Consider the following 22,306-nt stretch of genomic DNA (forward strand, 5'->3'; position numbering starts at 1 on the left):
TGACGCTGCAGTGGTCTGTTTGATTGACAGGTGATGGGCTGCTGGGTCCTTGCCCTGGCCACATGGTCAGAGCACCCAGCCCTGTCCAAAGTGTGATGATGTTCCAGCCCCACCAAGGAATGGGTGATCACTGGCATCCAGGGCCTGGCACCCCAGGACTCCCAGGTACCCCCAGGGAGTGGGTACCTCAAGGCGCCTCTGTGTCGAAGGTCAACACTCCAGGCCTTTTGTCCATCCAGCCGGGTTTCAAACAAATAGTGCTTTGGCTGTGTTAATTCACTTTCCAGAATATTTGTGTTAAACGTGATCAGTTCTGAGACAGGATGTGATCCGATTCACGTTTTCTGTTCCAGTGGGGTTTTTTTAAGATGGAGTGGGCTGTTCCTTGTGATGCTGAAGGATAATGATCCACTGACATGAAGTCAACAGTCCAACGCAACGTCTCTGTTCAATCACTAAGGCTGTGTTAACACTCTAGTTCTCCACTTTGCCTCTTCGCTCGCTCCCAGAGCTTTTGAGACTGGATGGGACAGAACCCTGGAGTGTTGTGGGTCTTGATCCACAAGGGGTTTCTGGGGGTTCAGAGAAAGGAGGTGTTCGGTTTGTGGCTATGACGTTAATTGAGGGGAGGCACAGCTGGGAAATGGTGCTGCACTGCTCAGTGTGGGGGTCCGTGGCTCCACATGACAGGGGTGTCTTCCAATGGCGGTCTATCGTACACTGTCCGTAGTTTATGTATCACCTTTTGCTGCTTCCTTTTCAACTGCGAAGCCCACACATCACCTAATGGGTAATCTTACAGTTTAACCACCCATCACTAAGGGTTCTCCATGACAGCTGCTACAGTCACACCGGTGCCCCTGTTTTGTGGTTCCGGGTTGCTTCTGGGGGTCTGGCTGGAGCAGCTCTCATGGAAGTGCACAGTGGGCCCTGCCAAAACTGGAGCCCTCCCACCCCCCACCCCCCCTGCAGGTTCTGTATTGCTGTTTCAGGCAACCAGGGTTGTGATCACAAAGTAATCACTCCACACAGTGCACACGGGGAAGACTTTTCCTGTTTTCATGTGCTTGCTGGCCAATACTACGACCCAAATACCACATTGAACCTCTGCAAGCAGCAAGGTCAGCAAGAACAGGACATGGCATGTACAGTAGACTCGCAACTTGCATGCTCTCAACTTACGCAGCCGCAGTTTTTTGTGGGGAAAAATGCTTTATTCTCTGAAACTTGTGTTAAGCATTCCTACGAGAGCAAGTTAGTGAGCCTATAGTCATCTTAAATACTTTCATTAACTTTTTTTCTACTGATATTTTATATCTTGTATTAATGCCAGGGGTTAATAGGGGGTTATATAACGGTTATAGGGTAAAATCTGACCATACGCGAATCAAAAATCCCTAACCACTGCGAAAGTTGTGAGTCGACTGTACTCCAGGTCTTTGAAACATTTACAGCTCAGACCCACCCCCAGGGGTTCAATTTCTCCCAGGCCGTGATGAGGGTGGTGGAGTGTGGGGGTGATCTGTGTATTCCAGTGGGTCTCCCTGTTTTCAAGAAGGCTGAGATCTGGGGATCTTGTCCCAGCGAGGGACGGTGATGGAAGTCTGTCTCTTGCTGTTCCACCCAATTTCAATTGCATTGCTTCCCACTGAGAGAATCCATTTGTCTAGGAGTTTGCAATCTTCAGTCCAGTTGGTGTATCTTACTCTCCATTGTTGTATTTTGTCTTATGAAAGGCCAAGATGATTATAAATGGTTATGGAGACAAATGGTGTGGCTTTTTATGAAACCATTTTAATGATATTTTACAGTGTCTGTGCCCCATTAATAATGGGTTCATTAATAATTTCAGAACTAACCTCTCCTGGCCTAGTAGTGCAATTGAGTTTGGAAGTGCCTTTTTCAGTGGATGCTCTTTTAACAAAATCAGCCAAGGTTTTCTCTTTGGGATTTTCCAACTTTATTAGAATGAACTGTATTATGCCCCATAGGGTGCAATAGGGATTTAAGATGCTAAATGTTTTAAATGTAGGGTTAGCCTTTTCCCTTTTTATGAGGCCTTCTGCTTGAGCATATCCCCTGATGGCAGATTTGTAGGACTCAAATCACAAATTTCACAACTTGCGTTTGGGCTTTGACTCAGACCATCTATAAGCCGTTTAGCACAGATAACAGTACAATCTGTATTTCTCGCTAGTGTAAGAGTAAAATGGAAACTTAAGAAAACTACAAGAAGGTCTCCTTCTACCCCATTAAACTCCAAAAACACATATGAGTATTATAGATAAGACAAAGTAAGAGAGCAGCAAAAAGCTAAAACTGTCAGATCACCCCTGAGTACAGAGCATAACAGTCAAGTTTCTGAAGTTCCATACAAAAAGAAACTTTTCTAAAGAATATTTAGGTCCCAGATGTACATCAGCATGCCAAACAACAGCAAATAATTGAAAATAGTAGGGGAAAATATTAAAGAGATGGGGAGACAAGAATCTTTCAAGTTTGTGATTCTTTGCACAGTTGTATGTCTGCTTTTGTTAAGCAGTTTTGTAAACAGAGCGTTATGATTTGAGGTTTTAAGGAGCTCATACTCTGTGTCTGCGACACAGGGCTGGTTTAATGGCAGTAGCTGTAGGTGAGGTCCTTATGCTTAGTTCTCCAGCTGCAGTTGGGGAGCAGTGCTGCCCGGCTTCTCACTATAGAGGTTAACGCCCGAGACGCTGTCGGACAGGTCGCTCATCCGCTTCCGTCTCGTTGTCAGGAGACTCCCGTGGGCCCCCCAACCACCACATGGGTCCCCCTCTGGAGCGGCAGGGTGCCGGAGTTCCAGACCAAGCTTTAGAAAGAGGGGGGCCTTTCTGGGGGGACTCCCGAGACGGGCTCCGAGGCGCTCCTCCAGACTTTGAGGGCCCAGAGGACCGGTTCCACCCCAGGGGGGAGGACGGCTGGAGGCAGCAGCAGCAGCAGCAGCAGCAACAGCAGCAGCAGCAGCAGCAGCAGCAGCGTGGCCAGAACCAGGAGTTCCGTGAGGGGGACAGCCGGGCCCACGGCAGAGGGGGCCCCTCTGGCAGCTGGGAGGGCCGTCGGACGTCAGAGGAGAGGTTCCTCCCCCGGGATGGCGATGACGCCCGCTTCAGGGGGAGAAGAGAAGACCGGTGCGTTGCTGGGACTGCTGTGAGCAGTAGCAGGAGCCCTGAGGAGCCTCATCCACATGTGTTTCCTTCTTATTTCACACTTGTTCATGGCCCTAGCATGGATGGCGTGTCTATCCATCTCTCCATCTATTTCCTAACCACTTCCAATTCAGGGTCACAGGGGAGCAACGGGTACAAGGCAGGGTAAACCCCACACAGGACGCCAATCCATCGTAGGGCAGACACACAGACGCTCACTCACACCAGGGCCAATCTTCCCAGAAGCGTGTTAACCTACCAGTATGTCTTTGGACTTCCCCCCCCCCCCCCAAAGCATCAAATTGCAAAAATAAAACTGCGTTTGAAATACAAAATATTTTTTTATTTTCCTGTAACATTTTCAAAAAGCTTTTTAATTGCAGATATAAGTACCTTCTTATATTTTCTGGTGACGTTCTGCAGCTGTTTAAACTAAGGAGTCTGAGTGCTGATTAGCAGCACACAGGCTGCTGTGATGGCTGAGTGAATCCCCTGTCCTGACCGGTCCTGACCAGCTCCCTGCGGTCTCTGTGCAGGTTTGAGAGCTATGATGTCTCCGGAGAAAACTTCGAGCAGAGGCAGCGTGACCAGAGGCGTCCCCTCCACGGCCGGCACAGCCAGGACTTCGACCACGAGCAGCCCGAGGAATCGTGAGTCATGCGTTTAAGCTCGTAGCAGGACTGGGAGAAATTGGACCCTTTGTCTTTCTGAATTCTCCCTTTCCTTTGACATAATGCAAAAATTTCAGGTGGTGTGTTTTTGTGTTTTGAGGCTTCAAGTGAACCCATTTAATTGATATAGGCTGAGCACATCTTTTTTTTTAAAACTAATCTGCTTATATTAAAATACATAAGAGAGGCCTTGGTTATTTTTTTTTATCAAAACACATTTTTGAATGTTTATAAGGAGACAATAACTATATTAGTAATAACTATGAGGGGACCTCCTGAGAGGAACTAAATCTCTTAAAACCTGAAAGCCATGTGTTTCTGGAAAGGATTGCAGCAACACAGAACCTGTTCTGGACACAAAAGTCATAAGTTTGGACTGCATCCTGGACAGGAAGCCAGGTCATTGGACTCAGGCACATAGGGACAAAACCCACATTAACTTGACACAAGAGGCTTTCCAGACAGGGATTGAATCCAGAAGATGAGGCAGCACATTTGTTGCCTTTCTGCAAAGATCTGTGTAGAGCGCTAAAAGCTGTTGAATTTTCTGTTCGTTTCCCATCTTAAGTTCATAACTGTAGGTGTTCAGCTGAAGCTCATAACTGTAAGACATTCTACAGTAGAGAGTAACAGATCAGCTTGTTGCTGGAAGTCCTGTGTTCTGCTAAGTCTCAGGATTTTACATCAGATCGTGGATAAGCACTCTATCTAGAGGCTCCTAAAGGATAGTCTTCACCAGAAAAAATGAAACAATGCAGTTTAGCATGCTTCTCACTGTCTGTTGAGCAGTTTTGCAGATATATTATTTGATGTGTATATACAGGTAGCCTTCATGTAAAGCCAGTTTTCTTGTGGCTCATACTGATCATGGAGCCTGTTGTAGGCGAGGCTGTCTGGGTATATCACAGGACAGTACAAGCAGGAGTTGTGATGGAGTAGGTTGCTGGCCAGGCAAGCTGACTCAGCCGTGTCCTCGTGACAGGTTCCGGAGGGGCGGTCCTTCCCGGAGCGACACTCGAGGAGGCCGGGGTTTCTCGGAGGACTTCGGGGGCGACGAGAGTTTTGATCAACCAGAGGAAAAGGGCAGGGCCTGGGACGCTGGAAGAAGAGGGAGGAATCGTGGGACACCCAGAGCGGGTAAGAGGACGCCACTGTTACTCCCTGCCCACAATGTCTCTTTATTCCCAGCTCCCTTTATTCTGGATTAGCAACAGAGCACTCCGTTTCATTCATTTAAAACGGGAAATATTAACCTTGACCAGTCCATTTCCTGACTAGTTTTAACGTCCAGCATTGTAAGCTCTTTCTGTCATTTTGGAGCAAGCTTTGCAGGGATTTAGAATTATAAAAAATGTCTCAATGTTTAGAGGTATATAACGATGGGGATACTCAGTTTTATCCTGCAGTGATGCTACATTCAAGAAGCTGCGCACTCCAGTAATACCCATAATATAGCATGAAAAACTTGTCACTCTACTTACGCATGTATTAGAGTGATATATTAGGGATTAGATGTTTTTGGTGTCATTTTTCTTAATTGATCATTCATGATTATGAAACAAGTCAAGTGCCTTGTTGCATAAACAAGAAATCGCCACATTACTGTGAGTTTTAATTGCACACAGACGATGAGGTTGTAACCTGCTGAATGTGAAGCCTGGTGAAAACCAGGGTAACGTGTCAAGAGAAAAGCTGTGCAATTTGTAACATTCCAGCTGTACGCTGTCTGTTGGGGATAGGCAGAATGAATTCACCTGTCACGTCTGTCAAAAAAGCTACAAAAAAGGAGTCATTTTCCTGATAATGTTGTTACAGTTATAAGTGTAGATGTTTCCTTTGATGCTCCATGTGGTTACAACTAATTTTTTAGCAAGCTCGTTCTGTGCTCATAGATGGGCTGGAGTATTTTAAATCATAGTGAGCCCCTGGTGAAATTATGGAAGTATAGCAAGTCATTTATGCTGCATACAGTACTTCTCACAGATTTATAAGGAAAGGTTGTTGTTTTATTTCATTTTGCAGTATGGATCATGTCATTGAACTGATTGCAATTCGTTTTCTTTCTGAGCTAATTGTTGTCGTTTACAGGGGGACGGAAGGGGCTGCTGCCCACCCCAGATGACATCCCGCCTCACTATGATGGAGGACGAAAGCCAGAGAACTGGGAAGGAGGGCGAGACCAGGGTAAGAGGGGCTGTGCTGGGTGTGGTTGAGTGCTGCTTGCTTGCTGTGGTGCAGTCACACAATCATTTCCTGAGCCAACACTGAAACGTCACATTAACACAAGCGTATAAAGAAATGGGAACTGACGAGCAGGGGCCGTGGGCAGCCTGATGTTTTGAAGCATCGATCAGCCCAGTTTTCACGTGTACTTTGTGCCCACAGGCCACGAACACTTCAGAGACGGGCCACGGCCGGATCACCCCTCTCGCGACAGCCCGTCCCCTGCCAGCAGGGAGCGCTCTTCTTCACTGCAGGGCATGGACATGGCGTCGCTGCCACCCCGCAAGAGGCCCTGGCACGACGGGCCGGGCACAGGAGACCCCCGTGAGAGAGACTCGCCAGTGAGTGGCCCTGACGATCGAGGCCCAGGTAAGAGAGCCATGTGCTAGCCATGGCAACAGCCGACCCCCAAACACAGGTAGAGTCTCTTTCTCCTGAGATAGTTAAGTGTAGGTCATCAAAACCTACGTCATCACGCAATGTGATAGCCATTGACTTACTAATGCCTGTTTCTTTCTTTACAAAAACAGCATTTTTCAATTTTAATTGTGGAAATAGCAAGTTATCATGGACCTTGATAAGGAAATGAGAATGCGACCTATAAAAGGAGTCCAATTGATTCATCATGCACAATTGTTCAACAGTAGCTGATGGATTGCTACAGTCCCAGAATCACGCAAAGCAGCAGACGCGTCGTGAATGCCTGCAGTGCGAGAGTATCCATTAATGTCACACTTTCACACTGATGTTCAAAGGGCAGCTCTCTCCGTGTCTTTAATGGAGGTTTTAAAGATTTTGCTACTTGTGCTCAGTTATTCTGGCAGTAGCAAAATGATTGTTATCCGTGCGTCTGGTAAAGTTTCTTGTTTGCTGAATTACAGTAAGACTTGATGTTGTGACTCAGTCGGCTGGCGGGAGCCGTGCACGTGCAGGTGTTTAAGAGCTCTGTGTTCGTGACGCAGGACGCAGCTCTTCTCAGCGAGGGCTGAAGCTCGGGCGCTCCGGCTCACAGGATGGAGACCCGCACCGAGAGGAGAGCAGCTATGGGGGCTCGGCCCGGGGGGCGAGAGGAGGCTGGGGTCGCGGGGGCGGCGGCGGCAGCGGCGGTGGTGGAGGAGGAGGAGGAGGGAATGTGAACAGCTCGCGAAGAGGCTCGTCACGCGGCCCCTCGCGAGGAAGCCGGGGCCGGTAGGACAGGGAGGACTGCTGCAGGAGGAGAGAGACATGATGAGAGGACATGTGAGCCTCGAACTGGGCAACACGGGGGGGCAGCGGGACAGACGGACACCAAGCCGAGGGCGTGTCGGCAGCAGAGGCCGGATGCTGGCGAAGGAAGGCGGTTGCCTGTCATTTCCACAAAGAACCTCTTGGCTTTGGGGCCTACAGGGGGGCCAGGCTGCTAAACCCAAAGGAGTCAATTCTGCCATTTCCATTGGCACCATCACATCATCAGCTGGACTCAAAGCAGAATCTCCCTGTGTGTATATAAATGAGTTTGTACATGTGCTCGGTTTTCTTCTGTCATGGTAGCCCATCCCGGCTCCTTCGGTATCCCATAGTTTGCAGTACCTGTAACTGGAAAAGGTCCATTTAATAAGCATCAGGCTTCTTCCATGCAGCCTTTCCACTGCCTCTGATGTTCACACTGTATTTTTACACAGCGGGCGTTTCTTGTTCTCCCAAAGGATTTCCCAGGTGGCTTTTTTTTTCTACACATTTCACTGTTTCACCCTTTTTGAAACCCCTCCCGATCCTCCTTCACTTATAAGCACACACACCTCTTGGACGACCTAGCAGTCCCAGCTTGATTAGGTCACTGACTCAGCTTGTCCCAGCTTGATTAAGTTATTCCCGCTGACGTGACGTCAATTAACACTTATGTCCCTCGTTTTTGTTTTGAAATGTCTCAAAACTACGGTGTACAAAATTTGGTACAGGAACGAGATATTCAAGCATTGAAGCCCTGTTTCTTGTGTGGGCTCTCCCTGTGTCTGAGGCAGCGGCAGCAGCCTTAAAGGCTGCTCACAGTCTCTGCTCTGCCTCTTTCAGCTGTTTTCTGTTGAATCATGTCAGGTTAAGCCAGGCTTAGTATGTCACAAACCCCTGGATGTGAGGAAACAACTTTGGGGGGGGGAATCCTTCTGGAGTGTGGTATATAATAGTTTGGATCAAGAACCAAAATAAATATAAAATGATTGTGGAGGTGGCCATTTCATCATACCATCTGTTATAGGCAGTACAAATACATTTCATTTTAGTACTAGTTTTTGACATTTTTCATATCAAAGATTTTAACAATGCTATGTGATGGAGAAAATGCTATCTTCTAGTGTGTTTTTTAAATACAAATCGAGATACATTTTTTGTGCCAGAATTACAATGCGGAGACAAATCTCATGCCTAGTGTCATCAGAAAACAGGGAAGATTCAACATGACAGAAAATGTGAAGTCCATTGTGCAGTCTTTTGCATATGTGGAAAGATAAGATAGGCACATGTTCAAAAATAGCAGAACTGGAATGGAGTAATGACACCAGGGGAAATTTATTTTCTTAACTTTAGTAATCTGTTTTTCTACATTGGCACTTGCTGAAAGGCTGTGCATGAATTCAGGCCTGCAAACCTGATGTTAAAATGTATCCTTTTAAATTTCTACACTTGACACTTTCAGCTAACAAAATTGTAACCACTTTCGGTCCCCCAAGATGTCCAGCCCCCTAACAAAATATGCCCCAAGATGTTTTGTCACACTCCCAGTTTTATGAACTGAACAAACTCCTTTGATGCCTGCAGTTATTCGCGTTTTCTTTCTAGGGCAGAGCCATTGGGATCTAAGGTGTAAATGATATACAGGAAGGATCTAACTAATGGAGACCCTAATTGTGAATCTTGGTTTCAAAGAGGAGAAATATGCCTCCTGACAAAGGTGTGTGTAAAATCCCAGTGTTGAAGGATCAGGTGGTTTGGAACACCAGTCCAGAGATGTTCTCACTGATTCAAAGAATTTAATGTTGCTAACTGTACAGTGTTCTTTTTTTCTCAGGTGAGTACATTCTGATACAAAATGGAGGGGTCCCATTTCTGATTTTTCTTTACAGAAATCCTTATTTTCCTTGATTTTTTTAAAAAACATCTTAAAAATGGGAGAAAAAAAATCTGTATACTGAACTCTAACATTACCAGGCGCCTTTCAGAGATACAGAGAGGTGAGTTTCTTTGTAAATGTATAGTTTGTCAAGGAATTGTCATATTGTTTTGTCATTTTTTTGTATGAAACTGCAATAGAAATTTGTGCAAAATTTACCAAAAAACTTCTCGTTTCATGCTTCTTTATTTTCCTTTTTGCTCTCTGAATGTCAGCACTTTCTGGGTGCTGTGGTAGCATTTCCTATTATCCATTTGAATTTATACTATAATTGCATTAGAAAGTAGACTTGCCCGTTTTAAGGAATATTGATCAGGGTACCCCGTAGGCACTGGAAAAGTAGGAGTGGGAGTGTGAGGCTTCACAGTGCAGGGTGAATGCAAATAACTAATGAGAACTTAAGAAAGGGTACAAAGAGAAGGCCTTTTGGCCTATCGAGCAGGTAATGGATCCAGGGATCTAATCCTGCTGTTTCTTGAAAGAAGCCAGAGTGCCACCTTTCACAGCATGAGCTGTGTTTTGTATTCCTGCTCTCAGTTCGCAGGTGCCACCAAGTCAAGGCTACAGTGTGAGGTGTGCCAGTTCCAGGTATGCTTGAGAAGAGGTGAATGGCACACAAGACTGCTTTGTTTACACTTGCAGGTAGACTAGAGAGCTCCCAGTCAGTTCTTCATAACACAGAATCAGCTGGTGTGGGTTTTTATAACTGTTTAAGTAAATTACTCTTTGTAGGTAAAACAACAAATCCTGAGCTCTCGGTGTTTGGACACTGGAAGATATTTTTACATTTATAGTTTATTTTAGTTGATAAGGAATGAACAATTGCATAAAATTGTAAGCTTTTCACACAAGTGAGCCACTAGCTGGCAACAAGACAGTAAAACGGGTCCACAAAAGACAATCTGAACTGAAGAGTGACAAAAATAAAACACACAGTGGTTAATACAATTGTTTTGGGCAAAATAAGCAGTTACATTTGGTCTCTTGTTCAATAATTCAGTTCTAAACCCAGTTTTCATGGTCCATGCTAAAGACAACAGGCCTAGCTGGGATGAAGCTGTGTCCCTACTGTGATTAAAAAATTCACAGATCTCCATCACTCACAACATGTTAATCAAACACTCCATAAGCTGTCAGTGAACGGCCCGTACTTGGGCTGTTTGCTTCACCTGGATCCGAGTTGGATTTCTTTTTGCTGTGAGAAAAGCTGCTTTTATCCATCCCAGCTTTTCTAATCATCCACAATTGCCACAGCATATTCGTTCCTTCACCGAAGAAGATCCTATATCCTTACTGAGGGGCGCTTTGATGTCGCCTAGGAAAGTGCCTCATTTAACCATTTTAATACCCGATTCACAAGTAGTGGAACAAAGCACAATACCGTATGCTTGAAAGCCTAGTTCAAGAATCCAGGGAGACTGTTCTACATCTCATTTGGCAATTTTTTCATTAAAAGATTGTTCTGTCGGGTGTACGATTTGTCCCCAGCATCTGTGCCTTCCAGTCTGCTGTCAGGAGTCAGATGGGCATGGTCTTCGCTGAAACAGTTCGCTTGATGGCTGACGCTGCCATGCTACCCAGGAACTTCATCCCTGCGGTCCCTCCTGGGAGCAGGGCAATAATGTACCCAGCTATGGCGGCGACCTGCACCACAGCCCCGAGCGCGGTGAGCGCCGTGCTGTGGAGACTGAGCGCCGCGTACAGAGTGCCCGTGAGAGAGCACAGGTACACGGCAGCACCGGGGGACGGGGTCGTGAGAAGTTTGCTGGGTCCCCGCAGTATCGCTGCCCCCAACAGAGCAAAAACGGATCCGAGGGACCAGAGCAGAGCGAACTTGCGGGCCTTGAGCAGCAGCAACGGGGCGTACAGAGCGGACAATCCGAAGCACAGCACAGAAATCGCAATGCAGACTCCGAAGGCGACCAGCCTCTGCGAGCGGCTCATGCCGGGCAGGCAGGCATCTGGCTCGGAGGACCATGGCCAGGAAACGCCGCTGCTCGACCCTTGGCCCGCACTGTTGTTGGCAGTCCCCGAGAAAGGGCTAGACCAGCGACCGAACCAGCTTCCGTTTACTGAGCTCGTCTCGCCGATATCGATGGAAGTACTTGAGCTCGGCTGCGATCCTGCCTTTGCGCCGCTTTTGGACTGAGCCAAATACTCCTGCAGCTGTCTGTTCAAATCGGCCATGACTCTCGCAGGTGTTCATCCAGCTAGCTCATCCCGACACCCCGTGTATGACCCGGGAAGACAGGAAGCAGCTCATCGTCACTGAAATGCGTGCTCACATGTGACTACATGTAACTGCAACCTTGAGCCGTGTGGAGGAGGTAGAGTTAAAGAGGCGTCAGATAGCTGTCCGAGATGTGATCGGACACACACGTGAAGTTATTTTTGTGATTGTTCTTGGTATACAGCTCACATGGGTCCTTGATTGTGCTCTTCTCTAGCACATACATACCGATGCTATGACAGCCAAGGAACAAACGGGGGTTTGAAATTACAAGCTGAAAGAACTGTTTCGGCCGTGGAGTCTCTTCAGGTGTGCGTGGAGAATGAGGACAGCAGGACTGTGATGAGAAGTATATGTGAGATGAGGCAAGACGATGGAGTGGGTCGCCAGGTTTCATCCTGGTGTGTCTGGAGGTTTTCCAGGTGTTGTTAAAGTATTTCTTTAGTCAATTTTTTGTGTTCTATATTGACAAATAGAATCTTTTTGCGTCTCCTTTGTCCATTATTCTCCGGTGTTTATATACCCGCAATTTTTTTGTTCTCCTTCACTTCTCAAGACATAATCTCCGTAGAGTTCAGTAAATAAAATATGGCGACCTGGAAGAAGCTGGTTCGGTTAAGCCAATAACGAGTTTATCCAAATCTTTAGGATGTAAACTGTACTGGAAACGTGAAGAAAGACTGGCCCAGTAGGACAGATTGGGGTCCCTTGGGGTAAAGAGATGAAAATAGTGTTGCTATTGTTGATCCCAATTTCACTTTTCACCTTGCTTCTGAATTAAACTTTAATTTAAAGCGCATAGACTGAACGATAATTGTTAAATGAATCATTTAAATCGATGCTATTTAAATGTTTATTGTGTTTCTATACCCTGCCAGTATTTTGAGTATTGCATATTGCCTATTACTGGTTTTTATTTTGTTGTTATGGCCATTACTGGTTTGCGTCTCTTTGAAAGTACAGCACGTAATGCTGATGAGATGTTTAGATTATCTGATCGGTGGAAACTTTTGTTGACGAATATATCATCATAATCGCGTGGTTGTAATTCCTGTAGTTTACGCCTTGATTTGTTTCCATTTAGAAGCGACGTGTAGAGGCCATCAAACCGGTAAGGAGTGTGGAAAGCAGCGGAAAGGCGAGGTTTAGCTAAACAAATTACATAACTAGAAGACGTGCAGTGGAATTACAATTTACGAAAAGGTAAACATGTCAGTGATCTGGTGTTTTCATGAAAATAATATTTACTGTTAATTATTGATAAGACTTTTTAATTCATTCATTTAAATTAGTATCAGTTCCTCTAGTCTAGTTTAGAGCGTCGATATCATTACGAGCTTCAGTTTCGTATATTATAACTGCGTATTGTTTCGGTTATATAATGTTTTCATTTTTATTTTAAGCAGTATCATATTATTATCATTACCTCTAAGCCATCCAGGTTGTATGGATTTGGGTTTAACACAATGAAGACGACAGAAAGTGGTTTTCGATCTAGGTTATCTATCGACGTTATTTTGTACCGGGAGTTCAGAGGATTCGCAGGAGACAAAATATTTATACCATTTTAGATCAAGAGCTATAAGAATAAAAATAGAGAAAATCCACCGGAAAGAATAAAACAACGGAAAATACTTCAGATTTATCAATGACATTGCGTAGATTTATAGTTCTGCCGAGCAATTCCTTTTGCACATGCCGCTGAGTCTCGCTTATTTTATTCTTAGTTTTCGGAATTGACTACAATGATATGAAACCATATTACTTGCTTGAGTAAACGCTTGAAAAATAGAATAATAAATCGGTTATTACAGTTCCAGAGGTCATTGTGGAGGTAAAGCACATTCCAGTTTTCCAGTTTTCCAGCTGAAAGAGCGGCTGGAGTTGAGGCGAAATACAAATCCTAGGAGATAGAATACAATCCTTACCAGCTGTGCGAGTTTTCGCCTGCTTCAGTGGTGGAAGCAGACCCCGTTACTGAATGCGACTCTCCCTGTAATGGTATACACATTTGTCTGGACCTAAAAATAAGGGCAGTTGTTCATTTCAGTAATCAGACAAGACATACGTATACCGCCCGCATACAAGTACGTTGTCTGTTTCCACCCTTCTACAAGCGCAGTAAAGTGTAATAAAAATACAAAAACACAATATTGTCATAAAAGGGCGTCAATGTCCCAGAATGATGCAAATGCACACACGCTGGTGATACACGAGTGTGAATCTATTGATCGGAGGCCTGTTTTCCCTCTGGTGGTAATCTTGCAAGGGTAGGCTTGTCGTGTGTATAGGGGCCGCCGATGGAGAGAGAAAGCAATTCTTTAGACACCCGGCTGGTCTATAATTATCCCTGTGCCTCATTGGTGCTTTGCCCCTGAAGCCTTTTTTGGAAGGTTGTCTGATTTGTGACCCGCCTGCCCCTTACAAGGCAGGTGGGCTCTGGGCACAAGAACAGACGAAGGCGACAGAGTTCAGACTGACTGCTGAAACAAGAGAAGGCGAGGAAGGATTTGGTCTGGGCCCACTCCGGAGTACACCACTGAAGGACCCAGGTGAGTCACTGGTTTCTAGCACACACACTTGAGAGCACATCTGTGGAAACCACATGCTAATTTTGCAGGGCACGTGCATGTTGTTGTTGGATAAACCTTGTGTTGTGTTTAAAGCAAAGTGCTAAATTCCAAAACTTCCCGATTTTCTGTTTCAAAACGTTCGTAGATCTTCTCTTCAGAGATTTCAGTCAATCAGTCAATGAAGGTTTATTTATCAATGCACGAATAGTACAGCACACAGCGGTGTTGTCAGCAATGAAATGCATCACCCGCGAGCTGGTTAAGAGGGATAGAAAAGTAGGACAGAAGTTTATAGGGATTAGGTTAAGATTAGGATCCAATAAATCATACAATTGCAATTTGCAATGCAGTTACAGATTGTGCGAAAGTAACACAAGGAGATATGGTAGGATAGGAGCTATTAGCGCTGTTCATATGTGTCCTGAGAGTGCAAAGTGACAGGAGGGCGCTGGTGCACCCTATCAGTTCAAGTTGCTTTTTGCCAGCGGCCGTTTGGGTAATTGCAGGCGTCTGCTGTGGTTGACTGTTTAGCAGTCTTACTGCCTGGGGGAAGAAGCTGTTACGAAACCTGGTGATCTTGGTCTGTAAACTTCGGTATTGTTTTCTGGATGGTAGTAGAGAGAACAAGTTGTGTTAGGGTGACTGGGGTCTCTGAGGATAGATCTGGCCTTCCTGAGGCATCTAACAGAGTAGATATCCTCGATGTTCGGTAGCGCGCAGTCGGTAGTGTTTTGAGCCAGTTTCTCCACCCTCTGGAGTACCTTGTGCTCTCGGGTGGAGCAGTTACCATACCAGGCAGTAATGCAGCTGGTTAGGATGCTTTCAGTGGTGCACCTGAACTGGAACTTGAACTTTATTGCCATATGTAACCGGTACATGTACTGGTACAATGGAATTCTTACTTACAGAAAGTCTCTCGATTGTTAAAACAAGTGTAAAAACACAAAGTGCAGACAGTGCATCAAGACAATATACAAACACACGGTAGACAATGTACAAGTAAACAAGTAAACAGTTTGAATGTAAACAATACAGACGTGTAAACAATGACTGGAGATGTGCAATAAATAAGAAATCATAATGAGGTAGATGGTGTAGGTGTGGTCCGAGGGGCATGGCTAAATGTGTTCGCCAGTCGTAGAAGTACGAAGTACTGTAGAAGTTGGTCAGCATGTGTGACGGCACGCTGAACTTCTTTAGTCTGCAGAGATTGAATAGGCGCTGCCAGGCTTGTCTTGGCTAGATTTTGTGACACTCATAATTTCTCAGTCACCTGTGAAATGTGAATGGTGTGTAAATTTATTTCACCCCTGCTTTGAGTCCCTTGATCTATGGCTGCTAAAGTCTGTGTAGTGACATTCCTTCATGTTTTATGTGTTTAAACAGGGAAATGTGCATGAGCTGTCACATCATATACTGACCTTAATGGCCTTGCACACCAGATGTTATTGTATGGTGTTTCTGCTGTATCAGCACTCCGCAGAATGGTGGCACAACAGCTGAAGGTAATGTGGAACTCCTGGTTATTATTTTCTGATATTTTCTGATCCAGGCGCCATGTCGGTCTCCCAGATCACGCCCTCCCTGTTTCTGAGCAGCGCGGACGCCGCCCTAAACCAGGCCCTGGTCTCTTCCAAGGGCATCACCCTCATTGTCAACGTCACGCTGGCCCACACCTGCCCCGCCTACCGGGGGGTGGAGTGCGTGCGTGTGCCCGTGTCGGATCTGCCCCACGCTCGCCTGGGGGACCACTTTGACAGCGTGGCGCTGCGCATCCACAACAACCGCGGGGGCAGCACGCTCGTGCACTGCGCCGCGGGGATGAGCCGCGCCCCCACCGTGGTGATGGCCTACCTCATGAGGTACAAGGGGGTGACCCTGCGCGAGGCCCACGAGTGGGTCAGGGGCAGCCGCCCCTACATCCGCCCCAACGCTGGCTTCTGGAGGCAGCTGCTGGACTACGAGAAGAAGCTGTACGGTAGGAACACGGTCAAAATGGCCGCCTCTCCTCTGGGCGTACTGCCTGAAGCCAAGGACCAGGAGCGCAGCCCCAGATACTGCCTGAACTTTTGATACAAGCTGGGACACTCCCTTCCTTCAAAGCAAGTGTCTCATTCTGCAGAGCCAACACCCAGGGGTGTCCTAATCCAGTCCTCAAAGGCCACAGGGCTATCTCTTACAAATGAGTTATTTGTATTTTAATGATTTTTTACATTTTCTGAAACAACTACTAAAGTTTTAAGGATAGTTTAAACCTGGGGTCTCCCAGTCCCAGATTTGGACACTCTTTGGACTATAAATGGGACCATTTTCCTTTGGAATCATTTTGAAAATGTGTTTTTTTCCATTTATGGGAAAAAAACAATTCCATGGATACCTTTCCAAGGTAGCCACTGTGACATAATCTGATGCATAATGTCCAGTGAATTTATTTCAGGAACTATGTAAAAAAGTGGAGAATGAAGTGGAGGGAGACTGAGATACCTGAGGCAGCATAATAACAACCCACTGGTGCAAAAACAGTATTAGATGGTAGTGAGATTAGTTAGAAAGTCTGTCTTTTTTTTTTTGCTTTAGCATTTTTTATTTACTGAGCATCAAAAGAAATGTATCACTTATAACTACAACACATACACCAGCCATGAACACTGAATAAGTTTACATAGCAGTAAAAAAACATTAAGAATGTTTCAAAGGAAACTTATTAATGTAACTAATTCATTTTGTTATCAGAAAAATGTCATTTTTTGGCAGCATTTTATTCAGACATGACAAAAAAATTCATTATGGTGATTAACATTTGAATTCAGTATGGATGATTTCAGTAGGTCAATCAATGGCTTGTAGTAAGTCACAGACTAGTAGCAAGTGTGACTGACATTGAAAGCAATATTAACTGTACATTAGTGAGACAAACTCGGTGACAAATGCTGTCTTTTGGGATTCTGTTCTATTCCTCTCAAGAGAGCCTGGACAAGCACATTCCTTCTCCCTGGTCTCTGAGCCCTACATGCCCCATGACATCCCAGCTCATCAAACGGATGTTTAAAGAGGATCAACTTGAGCTGGGCGAGTAGAGCATCACGTCAAACTCTCATCTCAGAAGAGAGCTATTCTGTCAAGCCCATGTGTAGTCCTGCTGCAATGTTGTCACAATTCCAGAGAAGAGCAAGTGAGATTCCAGGACTTCTGAGACTAGGCAGCCCTGCTCAGATCATCACACCTGGACCTGTGGTCTCCCAGACTGTAGGTAGCCAATCACTTTTTAACTGTTTAACTATATGTCCCAACAGGCTAGAAATGGCAAGTGACAGTGTGCTAACTTATTCCAGCTTCCATCATACTGACAAACCTATCGTATGCAAAATGTAGTAAGTGTGGTAAGATGGTAAGTTTGTATTGATACTCAGTGTCTTGCATATACTAGTTATGTAGTTGGCTTAAATGTAAATTTCTTAGATTAAGACTTTAGCTAAACGGATGTACAGCTATCACAGTTCTGACTAATCACACTTCCCTTTGAAGGCACACCACCAGGTACACTGCCACAGAACCTGGAACATTATAAGGTCTTCTATGTTTCTTTACTGCATGATAAAATCTCAATTTGTGATAATTTTGCTGTATTAAAAAATTAAGGTATGTTAAATCTGATTGAGGAGGATTTTATTACAAAATAAAGTGAACTCATTATATACAAGTCACGTCAGTCCTGGATGATTATTGTATTTGGATTTGTATGAATTAATGAAACAGAGAACATGAAACGTTAAGCTTTAAACTAGCTTATTTAAATTGGAAAATGTCTTGTTTAAGATTTCTTATAACCTTCATAATAAAACTGTACCCACATACTGACCAATGTGCTTTATCAAGAACACAGCGAGAACACAAGAGCACAGATGAAAAACAAGCTACCTTGTACAAGCTACCCCAGAATTGTTGTGCTTGACAGGAAAAGCAAAGAATAATTACATTTAATAATAAACGGTTATTTTCATCCCAAAGGAGGTAAGCCATTTCATCCACTACTGAAATGCAAAACTCACTTGGGTTATGTACAGTAGTCTTACTACATGGCAAAACACATGGCAAATTGAGAAATTGCTTCACAAATTGAGCTAAGGGGAACTTTAAGCAAGCCAGAGTGTGGAAGCCCAGACTGGAATGTAGAGAGTAGGTATACCACCACCACTAACAGCAGTATCCTGATATTCATTAGGACTCTCATCTCAGTACTGACCAGGTCCAGCCTTGCTGAGTTTCTGAGAGCTGATGAAATCAGGATACACCCCCTACTTTTCAGCAAAATGTCCCTTTCTCCTGTTTCTCATAGCTCCACAGCAAATTCTAGAGCCTGTTGAGCAATCATTATGTCTCACTGCAGAGACAAACATTGTCTCCATTATTTTTAACGGTACACACTTAAAACAATAGACTTAATGTTTTTAAAATACATCTATTTTCACCTGTCTCAGCAGAAAACTTAAAAAACAAATCAACTGAATGGGGTTTTCTTTATTTGTTAAACATATTTTACCAAAGGAATGAATATGTTCTGCTCAGTGTCTTGTTCTTCTTGTTCTAGCATCAAGTAAAAACTACTGAATATAAACATTTCCATTAAAGTTGCACAAATGCAGATTTTCTGATGGTTCCGATTCCTCTTGTTGGCAATTCAGAGCTTCCTAAGTGCACAAACCATGACACCCAGGCTGCTCTAGATGCTGCCTACGGACCTGTAAAAGACTTGGATGGTGTTGAGAAGGTTTTTCTCAAAAATAATAAAAACATAATCAGAAAAATAACAGTTTACACAACAAACTTGTAAAAACTAAGTTATGTCAGGAGAAGTACATTGTCCTGATTTCTGCCTCTCTGACAAGGAACACCAGTTTTAGCTGCCTCCTTTTCTAAAAGTGTCAGAGAATGTGGCTTCGTCTGAACAACAACTGAAGATTTGCCTCGTCGCTCTCCTGTCTCATTCAATACTGGAAGCTTCTCTTGGTCTGAATGTCGTCCAGTATCTGCTGCAGTTCCTCCTCTTCAAATCGGCCCTCCAGACTGCCATTGTGGAGAAACAGAGAGGAAGAGACAGTAAGAAATCTCTACTCATATTAGAGCTACAGAATAAATGTTCATGTCTGCTTATCCCAATAGTGTTTTATCCAACCCAGCGCAATGTCTAAAAATCAAACCATAACTAGCCATTTTTAGGAAAGTAGACCCACTGCATAGCAGAGCCTGTTATGTCATCTTCTAGTACTGTTTCCTCAAATCCAATGCCTCTATCTCTACTGAACAATGTATTTTAGGTATTAGTGTTCAATTATGAAGCCAGCAGGTCTTTATAAGCTCACCCTTAACCAAGTTTATTTACTTTTTGTGGAACAAAAATACATTTTTGATGAGCCTACGAAAGCACGAGCTCCCTAACTGTGCAATTGACCACAATAGTTTCTAAGTCTTTGGAAACTAATTATCTGAATGTCACTCGCAATGACATACTGGATTATGACTCTCCAAAAACTGGGATCTGTCTAAGGAGGGCGAGAGACTGCTTAAAACTAACAGCTGTTCTTCCATAATGTAGTTCTTTCCCAATGATCCCAATGTAATACTTATGCTGGGTTGTAAAGGAGTCAATTCTATTGCTGTCTTCACAGACTGTGCCTTAGAACCTCTACCGAGCATCGACCTCCAAGAGCCGGGTGTTCAGACATCAGGTCTTGGGAGGCGAAATATGCGGCGCCGCGGCCAGCAGACTCAAACGTGCAACGAGAAGCGGCCGTGGCAGCACACCGACCTTGGAATAAGGGCCTTGGCTTCTTCCGCTGCTTCGGGGCACAGGTTGGCCAGGCTGGCCAGCTCGAACTTGTGGAGCTTCTTCTGCAACAGCAGGCTGCAGCGAGGGAGGAAACGGGACACGATCAGACCACACCAGCACGTGCAGCCGTGAAGACGGCCCACTGCTAACCCGAGCACTTCCTGGTCCCTCTCCCTGGGCGGAGCGGTGGCACTGTGGCTCAGGATCTGCACCTGTGGCTGGGAGGTCGCCGGTTGAAATCCCGTGGTCGGCAGAGGAATCCTGCTCCGTTGGGCCCCTGGGCAAGGCCCTTAACCCCAGCTGCACCGTATAAATGGCTGACCCTGCGCTCTGACCCCAAGCTTCTCTCCCTGTCTGTGTGCCTGTGTGTCTCATGGAGAGCAAGCTGGGGTGTGCGAAAAGACAAATTCCTAATGCAAGAAATTGTATATGGCCAATAAAGTGATCTTATCTTAGATCTTACCCCGTTAACTGCTATGCTGGATCATGCATCTTCTGTACTGAACTACTGTACCTCCCTGTGTGCTGTCCTGATGCCAGCCCATGGGGGTCTCCCGGGAACACTGTCTTTTACAAACACCCCTCCGTCTCCCGACTGCTGCTCTAGGTTCCCCTTGCGGCTGGTGTAAAGTGTTCAGGTTTGGTCACTTCAACTCACGCTTAAAGACTTTTAAAAGGAGGGCTCTCGAACATAATCTCTCTCCAGTGGAAAACTTTCCAAAAACAAAGAAAGGCAAGAACGTGACTTCCTAGAGCGGGAAGCTGATCCAGCCAGAGCTGGCCGCGGCCTGACCTGCGCACGCTGGCGATGGTCTCCCTGTTCTTGAAGCGGCTGAAGCGGGCCGTGTAGTTGAGCGTCTTCATGAAGACCTCGGACAGCTCCTGCTCGTCCTCCGCGCTCTCGTTCTGCTGCTTGCGGTGCTCCAGCAGCATGTGCACCTCCGAGTTCAGCAGCGTCTCGGCGTTCTCGAACTCTGCGGGGGTGGGCGTGCGTTAGGGACGCCAGCAGCAACACTTAAAAAGACTCCAGGTGCGGAGCGGCCCGATCCGTTTCGGGTTTTATCTGGACAACACTCATATTCCTATATCTGAATGCACAGTACACACACATGCTGGCAAAGAGAGCCAGGGTCTCTTCTGGGTTCCTTTCCAGCTGAGCTCTGAATCACTAATTGGATAATCTCACCTCAGGGATAATTTAATGGCTTGTAAAACGCGCAGGACTGTGGCTTTCCAAGACAAGGGTTACAGACCCTTACTGCAGGCTAACTTGTTTTTAGTAAATACTATTTTTTTTGTCAGTAAGCCTAACTCCACTTGATCGCTTTTCACTTCTGGTCAGCAAGAATTGCAGCCCTCAGGGGCCAGAATCCATTAGATTTCCTAGTGCTCTTCGTATCCTTAATGTCTTAAACAGGTCTAATTAAGCTAATGATTAGTTCAAGTTTGGTCACTATGCGGAGGCGGAGGACAGCAGCTGTATGCGCACCACCGCTGCAGACGACCGTGTTATTTTATAGTATTCTCTATACCAGGAGCAGTGAGGCCATTAAAACTGTTCAGGTCAGAAGATCCCATTTAATCTTCTGCGGGGACTATCCCTAACCCTAAAAAATGTTAAGCATAAAAAGTTTTTTTTTAACTTTAAGACCCATTTTGTGCTTTTGATTTCACCAGCAATTCGGTGTATACACCTCCACAGAGCACACGAATCCCCGTGGCGGCGGCTGGTACCTTTAGGGAAGAGCAGTTGCGAGGCGTCCTCCTCCACATCTCCGACTTGCGGGGGTCCAGAGCCTCCTCCTGTCGCCATCGTCCGAATCAAGACCCGGGGCAGCCCGAGTAGGCCCCAGCGACCACTTACAAACGGGTATCTGTAAACCAGAAATTATCTAAACAAATTGTCAGCGAAATTCAGAAAGGTTGCGTACGGAGATATGCTCAAAATGCAGACAACTGTAGCGCTGTAATTATCCCGGTACACTCAACAGCACGCATCGCCATGCCTGTCATGAACACCTAAACACAAAACAAAAGTATGATGGGTAAACTCATTGGGGCTTCACAAGACAGCGCCCCTGTCGGTTGGAGGTCTTACCAAGAGGCGGCATGGGCTGCAAAAGGTAATTTTCCATTTCAAAGAGCTTTATTGGCATATCCGATGAATTACGGTGTTGCTAAGGCAGATTCAATTAATGCAACGCTACATACATTTATATAATACAGACATCACATAAAACATTATTGTGAGACAGTATCACCCTGTTTTGTTGTTATTGCTGCACGTTTTTGCGGGGAGGGAGTATTCTGTTGCTTATGACTCTCTTGTTGTGAATTGTAATTTTAAATCTATTCTTCACCCCCTGGATAGTACAAGAAGTATGTGTTTTTTATCGTCCATTGGCTGAATGTGAATCGTCATCAGCAGTCAGTCAATTTTTTTAATTCAAATTTGAAAAGAGCTTTA

The 22,306-nt window shown here is 45.3% G+C and overlaps 4 protein-coding genes across 6 annotated transcripts in view; 2 read left to right on the forward strand and 2 right to left on the reverse strand.

Annotated features, from left to right (window-relative positions):
- wdr33 (WD repeat domain 33) overlaps positions 1 to 9,376 on the forward strand; it is a 49,581-nt gene extending 40,205 nt beyond the window's left edge. For both annotated transcript variants that reach the window (XM_088914637.1, XM_088914638.1), the window contains exons 18-23: positions 2,759 to 3,152; positions 3,707 to 3,820; positions 4,824 to 4,978; positions 5,930 to 6,025; positions 6,227 to 6,433; positions 7,027 to 9,376. In XM_088914637.1, coding sequence (XP_088770763.1) covers positions 2,759 to 3,152; positions 3,707 to 3,820; positions 4,824 to 4,978; positions 5,930 to 6,025; positions 6,227 to 6,433; positions 7,027 to 7,256 — 1,196 coding nt within the window. In that variant the 3' untranslated portion in view covers positions 7,257 to 9,376. The remainder of the gene's footprint in view (positions 1 to 2,758; positions 3,153 to 3,706; positions 3,821 to 4,823; positions 4,979 to 5,929; positions 6,026 to 6,226; positions 6,434 to 7,026) is intronic.
- A 594-nt stretch (positions 9,377 to 9,970) lies between these two features.
- sft2d3 (SFT2 domain containing 3) lies at positions 9,971 to 11,452 on the reverse strand. Its single transcript, XM_088914639.1, has one exon. It carries the CDS (start codon positions 11,394 to 11,396, stop codon positions 10,728 to 10,730), a length of 669 nt encoding a protein of 222 aa, XP_088770765.1. The 5' UTR covers positions 11,397 to 11,452; the 3' UTR covers positions 9,971 to 10,727.
- A 1,069-nt stretch (positions 11,453 to 12,521) lies between these two features.
- LOC148836599 (dual specificity protein phosphatase 14) lies at positions 12,522 to 17,861 on the forward strand. Of its 2 annotated transcripts, XM_088914642.1 has the most exons (3): positions 12,522 to 12,642; positions 13,868 to 13,991; positions 15,565 to 17,861. In XM_088914642.1, the coding sequence occupies exon 3, from the start codon at positions 15,570 to 15,572 to the stop codon at positions 16,083 to 16,085; it is 516 nt and encodes a 171-aa protein (XP_088770768.1). In that variant the 5' UTR covers positions 12,522 to 12,642; positions 13,868 to 13,991; positions 15,565 to 15,569; the 3' UTR covers positions 16,086 to 17,861. The 2 variants fall into 2 exon arrangements, with proteins under 2 accessions (XP_088770768.1, XP_088770769.1); XM_088914643.1 differs by lacking the exon at positions 12,522 to 12,642 and having other exon boundaries at positions 13,813 to 13,991.
- polr2d (RNA polymerase II subunit D) lies at positions 16,572 to 21,903 on the reverse strand. The gene is made up of 4 exons (XM_088914644.1): positions 21,574 to 21,903; positions 20,633 to 20,813; positions 19,819 to 19,914; positions 16,572 to 19,076 (listed from the first exon to the last, which is right to left on the reverse strand). Exons 1-4 carry the CDS (start codon positions 21,650 to 21,652, stop codon positions 18,998 to 19,000), a joined length of 435 nt encoding a protein of 144 aa, XP_088770770.1. The 5' UTR covers positions 21,653 to 21,903; the 3' UTR covers positions 16,572 to 18,997.
- Between the last annotated feature and the right edge of the window lie 403 nt (positions 21,904 to 22,306).

This window comes from Atractosteus spatula, chromosome 4 (genome assembly GCF_055471065.1).
Source record: "Atractosteus spatula isolate fAtrSpa1 chromosome 4, fAtrSpa1.hap1, whole genome shotgun sequence".
NCBI lineage: Eukaryota > Metazoa > Chordata > Actinopteri > Semionotiformes > Lepisosteidae > Atractosteus > Atractosteus spatula.

Bases quoted from the DNA above. Each gene is read 5' to 3' on its own strand.
- sft2d3 (XM_088914639.1), bottom strand. From the start codon at position 11,396: ATGGCCGATTTGAACAGACAGCTGCAGGAGTATTTGGCTCAGTCCAAA.
- polr2d (XM_088914644.1), bottom strand. From the start codon at position 21,652: ATGGCGACAGGAGGAGGCTCTGGACCCCCGCAAGTCGGAGATGTGGAG. The intron at 20,814-21,573 runs GTACCAGCCGCC...CCACCCCCGCAG, and splicing joins GCAACTGCTCTTCCCTAAAG to AGTTCGAGAACGCCGAGACG. The intron at 19,077-19,818 runs GTCGGTGTGCTG...CCACAATGGCAG, and splicing joins GCCAAGGCCCTTATTCCAAG to TCTGGAGGGCCGATTTGAAG.
- LOC148836599 (XM_088914642.1), top strand. From the start codon at position 15,570: ATGTCGGTCTCCCAGATCACGCCCTCCCTGTTTCTGAGCAGCGCGGAC.